Genomic DNA, 13539 nt, shown 5'->3' with positions numbered 1-13539 from the left:
ACCTAATAAGGAAAGTATACTTAAATGATGTTTAGGGTTTACTTGTATTTTGTTGCAAAACCACAATGTCCAGAATGACAGACCGCGGGAATGGTATTGCTACTGTGTAACGTGGTCATGTGCAAGTAGTTCCTGTGGAGTCACTATTGGTCCAGTGTGCAATTGGCCCGATATCTGTGGATCAGGTGCAGTGCAGCAGGCGGTCCCTGTTTTACCGGTATTAAAATACATTTCCTATTTGTTAATCTGTGTATCACATGCAAACCCCCTCCCCCTTTCCTTTAATGTTTCACTTTCCACAGAACTCTGATTCACACTTCCAGTATTCTATTGCCCCAATATTGGCATTACTGTCCTGTTAGATGAAACTCGCTGGAGCAGGCATTCATCAGGTGTGAAATGCCATCTTACATACGCCACTTACAAAACAATTTCCTCATCACCTGTCTCTGGGCATTTTAAAAGGTCAAGCTCTGACTGCCTTATGAATTTGCCTAAGCTGCTGCTTTATGATAAAACGATTAGAAATGATAAAGGTGCCAATAATTGCAGTTATTTGTGTAGGGCATTATAAATGCTCCAGGTTTTCTGTACAAATGGGATAAGACACATTTTGACGTAAAGTGGTAGATGTGTCAAAACACAGTTCATAATCCCTGCCCACTACATACGGATCCGATATGATTTCCCGGCGGTCGGGATCCCGGCGGTCGGAATCCCGACACTGGAATCCCGACCGCCGAAATCCCGACAAGGGGGGGACATGGATCGCCCCCCCTTGCGGGCTCGCTGCGCTCGCCACGCAGCGGGCCCGGTGCCTCGCTACGCTCGGCACGCTATTTTATTCTCCCTCTATGGGTGTCGTGGACACCCACGGAGGGAGAAAGTTTCGGGATTTCGGCGGTCGGGATTCCAGTGTCGGGATTCCGACCGCCGGGATCCCGACCGCCGGGAAATTAACCGCATCCCCTACATACTTACTATGTATGCGAAACATGACATTCATCTATCAAATAAGAGGTTATTAGCATGTATTTGGCCAAAGACAAGGGCCTGCCCACCAATGTTGAGGTCATCAAGCAGGTCCTTATTAAAACTATAAGGTTCACATCCGGGGTGTTATATATAGTGTCAGGTGTGTGAAAGCAGCTACTGAGTGAAAGTGTTACATGACTATGACAAATGTGAAAAAATACACAGAGCTACAGTAGTCTGACTCTGATCAGAGCCAAACTGGCTCAGTGGGATGACACAGCTCTGAGAATTGCATGCAGTGGGGCAACTTTTGGGTTTTGGGCCTAGGTGCAAGAATGTTATTTGGGCCTCCATCCTCCACTACAATGTGCAAAACAGCAGTGGGTGACAGGGAGAAGTAGGAGGAGGCAGAGTGTGACAGGGAAAAACAGTGGGTGACCAGAAGAGGGTGAGAGTGGCAGCAGAGGGCCCCTTAGGCCCCAGGGGTCCCACCCACTGCATTGCACCTTCTGCACCAATACTAGTCCTATACAGTGCATAAAGAGCAGGTAAGCTCTCTAGTCCCCTCATAAGCATCATGTGACTTCTGAGGGGACATGGGAACCACTTTCCCTGTATGCACAAAGCCAGAAGGATTCAAGGAGAACCGGCCAGAGGAGGTGTGGTATTCCAGGGCACTGCTTTGGCGATCTCTGGGGCATACCAGGATGTGTGGGTGGGGGTGCCAAATATGTCACTGCATCCAAATGTATTTCAAATGTTATTTACTACATATTATTTATGTATTTCAGTAGTTATTTACTAAGTAAGTCTTTATAGAGATTTGTAGTACCTGGAAAATACTTACAGGATGATTCAGTGTTGCACACAGTTCTGTCTACATATGGTTTTCAAGACCGCATAGGTGGTTACAAGGGTGACTCAAAGTCATACGGATCTGATTCCAATCTCCAGTCATTGTGTAGCAACAAGGTGATTGCTCTCAGGATAATGGTACTATGGGCATGTTGTGAGTGTGCTGACTGATTTGCATGTTGATGATGATGTTGATGACTTCTTTCACCAGGGCTGGAAGGGGACAGAGCAGCATAGGCATATATACCAGGCAGCTCAGGCTTGATAAAGCCAATTCTGATTACACGAAGAAAACTGCATTCATTTCCAAACTTGTTAAGTGGCCCTTACATAGTATGGTAAACAATTATTTGAGACTCGAAAATGCATTTGGTAAGAAAAAAGGGTGAAAATCCTCTCCCTCAGAGCAGCATACAATACAAATAATTGACATTTTTTTCTAACGTAATATAAAAAGGTCACACTTCAATAAAATATTATTGATGTAAGAAATTCATTTAGGACTTATTTCCTTGCAAGGAATGGGTGAATCGCCATCTGTATTGTTTCCCTGCTCATTCTCTCTCTCTCTCTCTCTCTCTCTTTCTATGCGTGCTTTGATAGTACAAAAACATTACTTTCTTTGTCTACAGAATGTAAAATGCTCAGCTATTCTGACAAAAGTAGGACCGATTTATAAATCTAGTGCTCTCCTATAATGTGCTATTGAAAGTTTTCCCTGCAAACTCTAAAAGCAAATGCAGTGCTGCATAGAACCAATGCATTAGCATAGAATGTAGAAAACCTCTACATCTCATTGAGATTTCTGATACATTGCTTGACAGTGCACTGCTGAATACACAAGTACGAACAGTTTGCAATTCATATTTGATTATGTCCCTGATCTATGATGTTCCCCTGTTTCCAACTCATTTGCTGCTTATTTCAAAAAGCATTAGTGAAAAGGTTCAGTGAAGACTGTCTTTTAGTTAGTCCAAGTCTTCAGTGTTCACCTAACATAACATCAGTTAGATTTTTGTGCCTATAAATCATTGTTTAAAAGGAATGGCTTATTTTGCTCTTATGAAGCTTGACTTGTATTTAGGTGATTGGGATCAGTATGAAAATCCGGCGGTCGGAATCCTGACGGTCGAAATACTGATGCCGGAATCCCGTCCGCCGCAATGCCGACAAGGGGGGGCTGTGGATCGCCTCCCTTTATTTAAGATTACCAACAGATCTCCCACCCAACTGCTTCTCCTCCATTTACAAGTCTTCACACTCTTCTTTTCTTCCTCTGCATGCCACTTCCTCCAAAACCTTTACCCCAGTGCTTGCTGACACACAGCTCACCTCTTCAATCTGTCCCCACCAATCTCTCTAGCTTCTACCCTATTGCTCTGCACCTCCTTGTTTCCAAAAAAATGCCCTAACCTAAAGTGACAATTGATTAACTCTTTAGTGTGTTAAAAGGTCTCTTCTTATGGCTCTCCCTTCTGGTCCTATCTGCTGCTATCAACACCATCACCCACCCGCTTCTCCTCAACATCACCTACCCTCGTCTCCTCAACATCATCATCTACCCTCTTGGCCTTCCTACAATTGTCCACTCTTGGTTTGCCTCCTACCTTGGTGATTGTATATTCAGTGTCTCTATTTCTGTCATTGTCCCCTCCTTTCCGACTGACTGTTGGAGTCCCACTGGGCACAAGTGGAGAAGCCGTCCATAACAATGCCATCTCAACTCTGCAGCCAGACTTATTTTCCTCTCCCGCCGCTCTAATTCTGCCACTCCCCTTCAACAAAATCTGCACTGGCTCCCATTCCCCTACAGAATCCACTTCAAACACCTCACACTCACATACAGGGCCATCTCTAATTCCATTGCTCCATATGTCTCTACGGTCGGCCGACGACTGTCGTCTCTCCTCCACCCTGATCACTGCTTCCCATGCTAGAGTACAGGACTTTGCCCGTGCTGCACCCCTTCAGTGGAAAGCGCTCCATTAGACCCTCCCCGACCTTGCAAAGCTTCAAACTGGCACTGAAAACTCATCTATTCATCAAAGCGTACCCAACCACTGCATAAACTAGTCCTGCTATCTGGTTCTTCGACCCCTTGCCTGTTTACATCCTGCTATTTAGCCACCACCCACTTGCTTGCACCTCTTGTAATCTGTCTGTCTTCCCTTTCTACTAGATTGTAAGCTCCTCTGAGCAGGGCCCTCTTCCCTCCTGTTGTTAAAGCCCTCTTCTCTTCACATTTCACTCACAGCTCTCCTATACTTAAACACTCATTGATCATCTTCGTCCGCATACTCATCTCCATCATTGGCATCAAGCCTCTTATAGTATGTTGATTGAGTCCTCACTTCTTATATTTAAGCTGTAATGTGTATTGAACTGTGGCACTCTTTATTTCTACTTTTATTTTTGTTATTTATTCAATGTTATGCCAAGTTTTGTCTCCCTGTACTGTCCATTGTACGGTGCTGCAATACACTTGTGGCACCTTATAAATAAAATTATAATAATAGTAACAATGAATTAGCTTCTAGCTACACTGCAGTATCATTTATCTAACACATTCTATAAAACGGTAGCTAAAAGCTGATTGAATACTATGTACAACTACTGCATCTGTTCTCTTTATAGATTTATAGATCTTGATACATTGGCCCCATTGTGTAATGTCTACCTCCAATTTACTATGTTGCCTTTCACTGCATTATTTGTGGTGTCTTACAAATAAACTGCAATGATCACTATGGTGATAGTAATAGTAAATAAGTTGAAGATGGTAAAGCAAAGCAAAGTGGTGTGTCGTGCTTATTAGTGTACAGTATGTTCGCAGGGATCTGGTAAGAAGTTAGAAAACTTGACACCCATGTGTCCGTAATGATTCCTTGGGAATGCCGCTAACGGTCTTCTGGCCCCTGGCATCTCATGTGCTGGCATCCAGATACCATCCCTATTCACACTTGTCCATATTGATAACATTGAAAAACTAACTTGCAAATGCATTGTGTCCACTAAACTCATTTTCAGAGGGTGAAACACTTAGTACTGGCCCAGCTCAAGCCTGTAGCACAACTGTTGGTGGCTATTGCATTGTCCTGTGGTGTTTCTCTTCAAGATCAGTACCAAGCATTTAATTGTATGAAATTTAAAGTACTGCAGTAGTTTTTTGGTTTTCTTTCCATACCACATTAATTGTACGCTACATTTTTGCCACAATGATTTGGTAAGAGTAACTAATGGAACACAAGAAAGGGTTTTTAATTGGAGCATTAAAGCTCCAATTAAAAACCCTTTATTGTGTTCCATTAGTTACTCTTACCAAATCATTGTGGCAAAATGTAGGGTACAATTAATGTGGTATGGAAAGAAAACAAAAAAAAACTAGAAACAGTCGAGCAGGCCTGTTCTCGGCCTGCTCAACTGATATTCGTCCGACGGGATTCAATGTCTTGCCTGGCAAGTGCCAAAAAGGGGGTGTGGTCTCGAAAAAACGGCCGTGGATCAATGAGATCTGACCATGAGCTTGACAATCCACGCCCGTTCTTGGCAAAATGAGCACGACTGCTTTTAAAGTCAGACTCATTTTTTCAGGAAAGACAGCATTGAATAGGCACCACCGCTATTTCCCCTGTCAAAAATAGCGGTGGGGAATTGAATACCCACCTATGTATGTGCCTTTTCATATTTTCCTAAATATAATGTATGTTTGCATATAATAGAGTATCATCTGGTCTCTGTAGAGTAATGGATAGGTTATATGGAGCAGCAGGTAAAGGGGGCTGACTGCATTATGCCATGTGGCAGGTTGTTCATTTTGTTATGAGGTATAACATCAGGGGTGGCAAGACCTATAGCAATTTAGTGGCTCCAAAATTAGATTATATCTTGCCCCCTCCCCTTCCTAAAAATGTTCTGATGCCCCTGGAGGCAGGTAAAGCAAAATCCACAATAACCAGCCCTATCAGCCCTGTTCTGTGTTTTTTTTATTTGCATATGCACATACAGTTGGTCTGGGAATTTATCCTGTAAGTTATGCGATTTCGCACAAAAATGCGGTATTTTTCGCATAACAATACGGGGTATAATTGAATAGCCTGAAGCAAAACTTTGATAAAAAAATGCAATAATACTGTATCTCATTTGTGTGAAAATTTATCAGGAACAATTGAATACACCCTCATAGTTACATTATTTCTAATAGGAGTGTATCTGATATTCTATACATTGCTATTGTTGTACAGTACCATCTAAGTAAATATCAGATTTAATTGGTATAATAATTAATGTATGGTTGAAGAATATTTCATTCAGAATGATAGTTATTAAAAATGGAATGTATAATTGCAATGCTCTAAAGTAATTTATATATATATATATATATATATATATATATATATTAGGACAAATCGTGAATATCGTTATATATATATATATATATATATAAAACACCAAGTTTATTAGGGTGTGCCAAAAATTGTTGCTATTCAGTATAATTCAATATCTCATATACCCAGTAATGCTCTGTGAATTATGTAATGGAATTTGCAATTCTGTTTATTTAAATGAATGTATATCATGTGTTATTAATGACATAAAATGTGATGGATGTATGAATTGATCAGTTGTGGTGTCTTTACTAGTTAGAAATCAGACAGTAAAATGTAATTAATGAAATATACATACTGTAGGTTGTAATATTCGCATGATTCGATAAGTGATGATTAAAAAAAACAAAATACATTTATATGCAGTTGAACCAAAAGCGGGGCATAATCATTATAATCATTTATGTGGTGTATTGCCCTATAGGCATGAGGCGGGCTGGATTTCAGTGTCTCACCCTGTATGATGGAGCGTATTGTAGCAATTTAGGATTGAGCAGATAACATGAGAATGTCACGGGTCATCAACCTGTCAAATATTTGCAATGTTGGCAAAAGCGACGGCAACGCCACTATCAGAGAGCTTTTTTCAGTGTAGAATAATGGGTCCGGTATTTTATTACCATCGTGTTAGAGAGAGCGCAATATGCCAAGGAAAGAGGTTTTTAGAGGTTATATCATTGTGATGGCGATACCGTCAGCCTTCTCAAATATATTTCTTGTTATGTGAAGGAGGAAAAGAAGCGTTCTTGGTGCATCCCTTCTTATCAGCAGTGTGTTCTGTACAACTAGCAGAAGTGTGTTCTGCTGACATAAGCTGGTTTTCCCTCAAGGGCACAGCATACCCATGTTAAACCGGTTAACCTGTGAGGTAGTCTCTATTAGCATATATATTGCTATGACCATACCATTAATATTAATAACTTTAGGTATGACTCTTTGCACCTGTTGGCTTTATTGCATGTCCAAATTATACTGTGTTCAAGCTGCTTGTCATGGATAACATGATGGAAATATTATTTTGATGCAAGTTTTAAAGTGTGGAGCTAGCACTGCAATGTCCGATGTAGTTTAAATACAGGAAGACTAGCATGTTGGAAAATGTTTACATGTTTAGTACCTTCATTTTAACATTCATACTACGCTGTACTTAAAGAACAGTGTAGTAATTGGTTTATTTGTTCTGTTTCACATTTGTAAAGGTATGGGGGGGGGGGGGGTATTCAATCTGGGCCTCGGCCGTCAGTATTCTATCCCGGCTGGAAATGGCCAGGACTTACCTCCGGCAGATCGGCCTCCTTAAAAAGGCGAATCTGCATTGTCTGAAACTGCTGCTGGATTGTCGAACTCCGCGTCCATTTCCGCCGATGCACTGACTTTCCCATCGTCGGAATCTGTGCCTAAAGTCGAAAGATAGGACCCCACATTGAATAGGTCGCATGTCAATCTTTTGATAGAAATGGCCGATATTTCCACCTCATGATAATTTGAGATGTAGCGACCAAACACATTCAAGCTTGTATATTTTAAGTTTGAAATACACACATCACCCCATTTTTGCATGCATTGCTGACAATATAGTCAACATTGAGCATGCTACTATATTTAGCACTCATTGCTCTGATCATTGCCAGGATAGCTTAAGGCCCCCATACACGGTGCAATAGCACCGTGCAATGCGATGCGCGCTCCCACGGGCATCACATCGCACAGTACAAAAAGTATGTGCTGCACATAGTTTTTGTACTGCCCGCAGCTCGCATTGCACGCAAATTGCTTGCAAAATGCATGCGATGCAATGCAGCCCATAACGGCTGCGATCATCGCACCGTGCATGGGCACTTTAAGTATTTCCTCCTTACATCTCATCAGAAAGTTTTTCAGTACAAAACCATTTTCCTTCTATAGCTGTCATCAGAATCTCATGCTTTTGGTACAGTCATCTCCTTAAAAGTCAAGTGAATTAATTGGTTTTGAGTGATCATTCTTGGTGCTTTTAAGGAGGACTTTGCCCCTATCTACAGAAAACATTAGGTCCCCCAATGTTTTGAAGAAAATTACTTTAATGTTACCCATATTATATAGCCTACTCAGTCACCATACTAAAACACATCATCACAGCCCAGCGCCACACTTTCAGCATATCACCAATATGGAGCAGCAACAGCCAACGGCTTCAGTTGTAAAAAGTTGTGGTCTACTTTTACGGCATCTCAGCGGCTGGCGTTCAGCATAGGATAGGACGGGAGTTGATCTTAGCAATATGAAAATCCTGAATTACATACTGTCACTCTTTAAGTGTTTTAGGGACCCCAAAATCTTGGTGAACTTTATAAATGGCTACTCAAGTTTGCATAGAAGCAGCTCAGTCCCTGGCTTTTTGTTTCATTATACATTTAAAGATATATTTTAGGTAAATGGCTTTCAACTACCAAACTGTAATGAAATAGTAACACATTAGTTTATGAAACAAAACAAAACTGTTCAAATAAGCAGAATTTGTGCCTAAACCACTCACTGTTGTTTCACGTTTTTACTTTAATGGTAAATTTGGTTGGTGGAAATTACTCATAGTTTGCAATCTCTCTATTCTTTTGTTGCAGAAGAAAAACCAGACTGCTCGTCGGCCCGATGTGAAGTGCAATTTTCTCCACGGTGTGCCGAAGATTCTGTCCTCATCGAAGGCTATGCCCCACCTGGTGAATGCTGCCCATTGCCTAGCCGCTGTGTATGCAACCCAGCAGGATGCTTGCGAAAAGTTTGCCAGCCCGGTTATCTAAACATACTTGTGTCCAAAGCATCGGGCAAGCCAGGGGAATGCTGTGACCTGTATGAATGCAAACCAGGTAAAATAGGTCATTTATCATTACTTTTAGTCTCTTAGGGCCTTATTCTAGTTTACTCTTTCTGACAAAATCCTTCTTAGATGGACAAAACCATGTGCACTGCAGGGGGGCAGATGTAACTTGTGCAGAGAGAATTCGATTTGGGTGGGGATTTACTTCAAAGTTAGATCAATATTGCAGTGTAAAAATAAAGCAGCCAGTATTTACCCTGCACAGAAACAAAATAACTCACCCAAATCTAATTGTCTTTGCACATTTTACATCTGCCCCCCTGCAGTGCACATGGTTTTGTCCATCTAAGAAGGATTTTGTCAGAAAGAGTGAACTAGAATAAGGCCCTTAGTGCACTGTAGTTAGGCCTTAATATAACGAGGAACACTCAAAGAATTGCTACATTTACATATTGTTCTCACACAAAAATACTTGTGACTGCTTAAGCTGCAATGTTATGCATACTTCTTAGCACTTTCAATTAACTACCATAAAGGTGTAATCTCTGCTTATGAGAAGTGTTGCAAGTTTACTACACAATCTGTACACACTGTTTGGTTTTAATGCAAATACTGTATGCCTATACAAGCACTGACGATTTTCTAGTAGCATTTGACCGAATATTGAAATGGGTTCTACTAAATTACTTAATACAAAGTTGATTTAGCAGAGTTTACGGCAGAAGCTGATGCTTAAACACAAAATTAATGTTTGTAGAATTCCAAGGTAAAAAGCTTTTCAGTATAGAAAATTAAATTGCATTTAGAGAGCGAGGAATGCACTCTGAATTACACCTTAGACCCCGTTATATAAAGCTGGTAATAGCAAGTGCTTCTGCTCTCATAAACAATGGAATTGTTTAGGTACTCTTTACTTAGAACGACGCCCACGATTTTGATCGTGGGCATCGTTAGTAAAAAATCGCAGGCATTGAATGCACTAAAAAATCGACGCGATGCCCGCGATTTCCCATAGGGAACAATGTTAAATGTCTCAATTGACCCGATTTTCCTGTTCAATGCCTCAATTGACCCGATTTTTCCATAGGAAACAATGTTAAATGGCCCACAGAGGCCAAATAGGCACCCTGAAGTGTGAAATGGCCCCCACAATTGTTAATGCCACCCCACGATCAACGTGAACCCGAAGCGTGGCGCCGCCCCTCGCGGACTCGCTGCGGGTTCACGTTGATCGTGGGGTGGCGTTAACAATTGGGGTGGCCATTTCACACTTCAGGGCGCCTATTTGGCCTCTGTGGCCCATTTAACATTGTTTCCTATGGAAAAATCGGGTCAATTGAGGCATTGAACAGGAAAATCGGGTCAATTGAGACATTTAACATTGTTCCCTATGGGAAATCGCGGGCATCGCGTCGGTGCATTCAATGCCCGAGATGGCCACGATGGGCGCCCTTCTAGGTAAAGAGTAGCATTGTTTATTAAAATAAAAATACATATTACGGCTCTGGCTGCGATGTAAAGCGTGGACATGTATGTCTTTTACACCGAGACATCGACTAGTTTTTACCAATTCATTTTGGACAAATATAAAGAATTGCTTCTAAAATCTTCATATTTTCATCATTTAGTACACGTTAGGGCAGGGCCCTCAATATGTTGATGAACTACACATCCCAGCATGCCTTGCATCAGTTTCAGCATGGCCACATAGAAAAACGAATGCAAAGCATCCTGGGATGTGTAGTTCATTAACATCTGGATGGCTGGTGTTGCCCAGCCCTGCGTTAGGGGATTCAATGAATGGGGCTAAAGGTAGCTACTAAATTATAGTTCTCTCACACACATCCCCTCACACATCCCCTCACACATCCCCTCACACATTCCCTCACACATCCCCTCACACATTCCCTCACATGCAGCCTAACGGGAGAGAAATCATTCGATGGTCAGTGACCATCGAATGATTTTTCTCCCCATCAGTAATAAAAGTCTAGACTGACTTTTATTCCGACCGCTATCCGCCAAATACGTGGCGGGCACTGATGTAATGTCAGCTGCCCGCCATGAGCAGGCATCACTACACCTGTGTTCTCAGGAGAATGCCCAGCTTTTTTATCGGGACGCCCATAAAACACTGGGTGTTCCCCTACTGCCACCCCTTTTCACCCTGGCACTCCCTCCCTGTCGTTTGCTCGTGGGGTTTGCGCATTCTTAATACCCTTCATCAGGGATGGGGATGAATTTGGCCCTTAACAAATCGGCCCCTATATGCAGCTAAACAAAGACTTACTGGCACAAATTAAAAGATCAATTGAATATCAGCCTGTAATCTCCCGTCATTTTGGATGGGCGCAATATAACAATGTAATTTCTCCATAGGGTCTAATTCATGTTTGTACGGAAACGCAGTGGCAATTTAGATTTTCTAGGGAGATGCTAATATTAGCAAGTGCTACTGCCAACCAGAAATATATGGATGCCCACTGGAGACTTACAAACATGAATTTAGGTCCATAATACAGTGAAGCTACAAATCTACTGTATTTTTAAAAATATTTATTTTGTTTTTACTGAGAAACAAACCCACATATTTGATATTGACACAACTTAGCTCAGTGAATATTGTGCCAGCTTGAGATTTATCAGCAGCGAATCAGTTAAGAAATGCAATTAGTTACACAGGATTCCATTTGAATTTTGAATTTGTTTTTACATGTTATTAACAAATTAAAATGAGAAGCCACATCTAGCATGAAGTGTGTGTGCACGGTTCGTAACATCTTATGTTCTAACAGTATTATAATGTATTACACGTTTTGTGTTATGCATAAACTTGTCAGTCAGTGTTTGTTAATGGGTCTAGTGTATCTCCTTGGAGGCCTTTTTCTCTCTCGTGAGGAGAACGCCGGAGAACAGAACGATATTTCCAAGCTAACACTCTGTGGTATCCGTGTATTTATCTTTTGGCAAAACAGACTGTGATTTGCGTATGTCTGTGTTTTTCAGAGTTTTTTTTTAGAATAATTTAAAATGTATTTTCATATTAAGTGACCTATTCAGTCCCATACGAAGTCCTCAAATTGACTGATGTTTTGGGGATTGCCTATGCAGTGCCACAGTATGCCACATGTCCTGCAATGTTTCTCTGACCCTGGTCCCATTGCCCCATCGTCTTCTTTTTGAATCCGTGTGAGGCCAGTGATGCCCAGTTACTAACCTCAACAGTGGAGCTGTGATGGATTTTCTGACTAACCTTGGGGGCACCAAATCTCGGAGAAGTGCTGTTTTTTTTGTGGCACATGGATCCCAAACCTTATCCCGGGATCTATGTGTTTTTCTCATGGAAAGGGATTGTTCAGCATAAAAAAAATATAATGGCATTAATTGAATTGTCCAAGAAAAAACATCAGCCAAAAATTACAAAAAGCAAGGTTTTTTTTCCCCAAGGGAAAACATGAATGTACAGTAACTAACTGAATCCCCAATAAGGCTTTGTTATGTCTAGCAAAATATCTAAGTAGTCGTGTAGTCTGAGGGGCCTATTCAAACCTGATTGCATAGGTCTGAATTTGGCCCCATCTCTGATGGTGGGGGATTGCGCATACGAATAGGCGCGAAGGCCCTTGCAACGAGCAACTGCAACATTTTCATTTGCTGGGGCGCTCACTGCTTGATTGACTGGCAGGGGGTTTTCCTTTGCCTGATCGGGGCAGGATGCTGACATCATCCGCCTGCCCCGAGCACGCAGCTGCTGTGGACAAAAACATGGCCAGCCTACACTTGGTTTTGCAGTAGGAGGGAGCCGGTGATGTGTGAGTGCTTTGCTGTATGTGAAATTTTGCAGCACATTGCTGGGTCAACCTTGGCTTGGGCTGGGTGGCATGCACCAACCTGCCCAGGAGAGTTGTAGTTTTGCAAATCCTCGCAAAACTAAAACTCAACCTAAATCTGGCCCATAGATCCGTAAAATGTAAGACACTTCAATAGAATACAATGAGCCCGTTATTTGACACCGTCTGCTTAAGTTATGGTTGACATTGTCCAGGTCAGCAGTTATTAGGTCAACATTCACAACATGAAAAGGTTGACATGAGTGTTTCTCTTTTTTTGTGTCAGATATTAGAAGTGTCAACTGATGTATCACTCTGCTCTTCTTCCTGCAATACATTATTGTTTGCTGGAGCGAAGACCAAGGTGATCAGACATAGAAGAAGTAATAGGTTGGTGGTCAGTATGCGGGATTCTGCCAATTGATATGAGGTTCTCTTCTTGCCCTATGGAAGAATCAGCCTTCTGAATCCCTAAATCACATTCCAGCATACAGTACTATAGTATAGCTTAGGCTGATAGTATGTAATACAGCATTGCACAATGGAGGAATATCTGTCTTAGACATATGGGCCCTTATTCTGGTTCACTTGCAAAGGCAGATTCTTCTCAAATGGACAAAACCATATGCACTGCAGGTGGGGCAGATGTAACTTGTGCAGAGAGAATTAGATTTGAGTGTTACTTCAAAGGGCAGTATTC

General features: G+C 41.7%; 1 protein-coding gene across 2 annotated transcripts in view; it reads left to right on the top strand.

The window, feature by feature from the left end:
* Nucleotides 1-13539, top strand: part of CRIM1 (cysteine rich transmembrane BMP regulator 1) — a 640446-nt gene that overhangs the window by 298392 nt on the left and 328515 nt on the right. For both annotated transcript variants that reach the window (XM_083176101.1, XM_083176102.1), the window contains exon 3: nucleotides 8816-9058. In XM_083176101.1, the coding sequence (XP_083032227.1) occupies nucleotides 8816-9058 (243 nt within the window). The remainder of the gene's footprint in view (nucleotides 1-8815; nucleotides 9059-13539) is intronic.

The sequence above is a fragment of the Crinia signifera genome, chromosome 3 (assembly GCF_055691185.1).
Source record: "Crinia signifera chromosome 3, ASM5569118v1, whole genome shotgun sequence".
NCBI lineage: Eukaryota > Metazoa > Chordata > Amphibia > Anura > Myobatrachidae > Crinia > Crinia signifera.
This window is presented reverse-complemented; position numbering and strand designations above follow the sequence as displayed.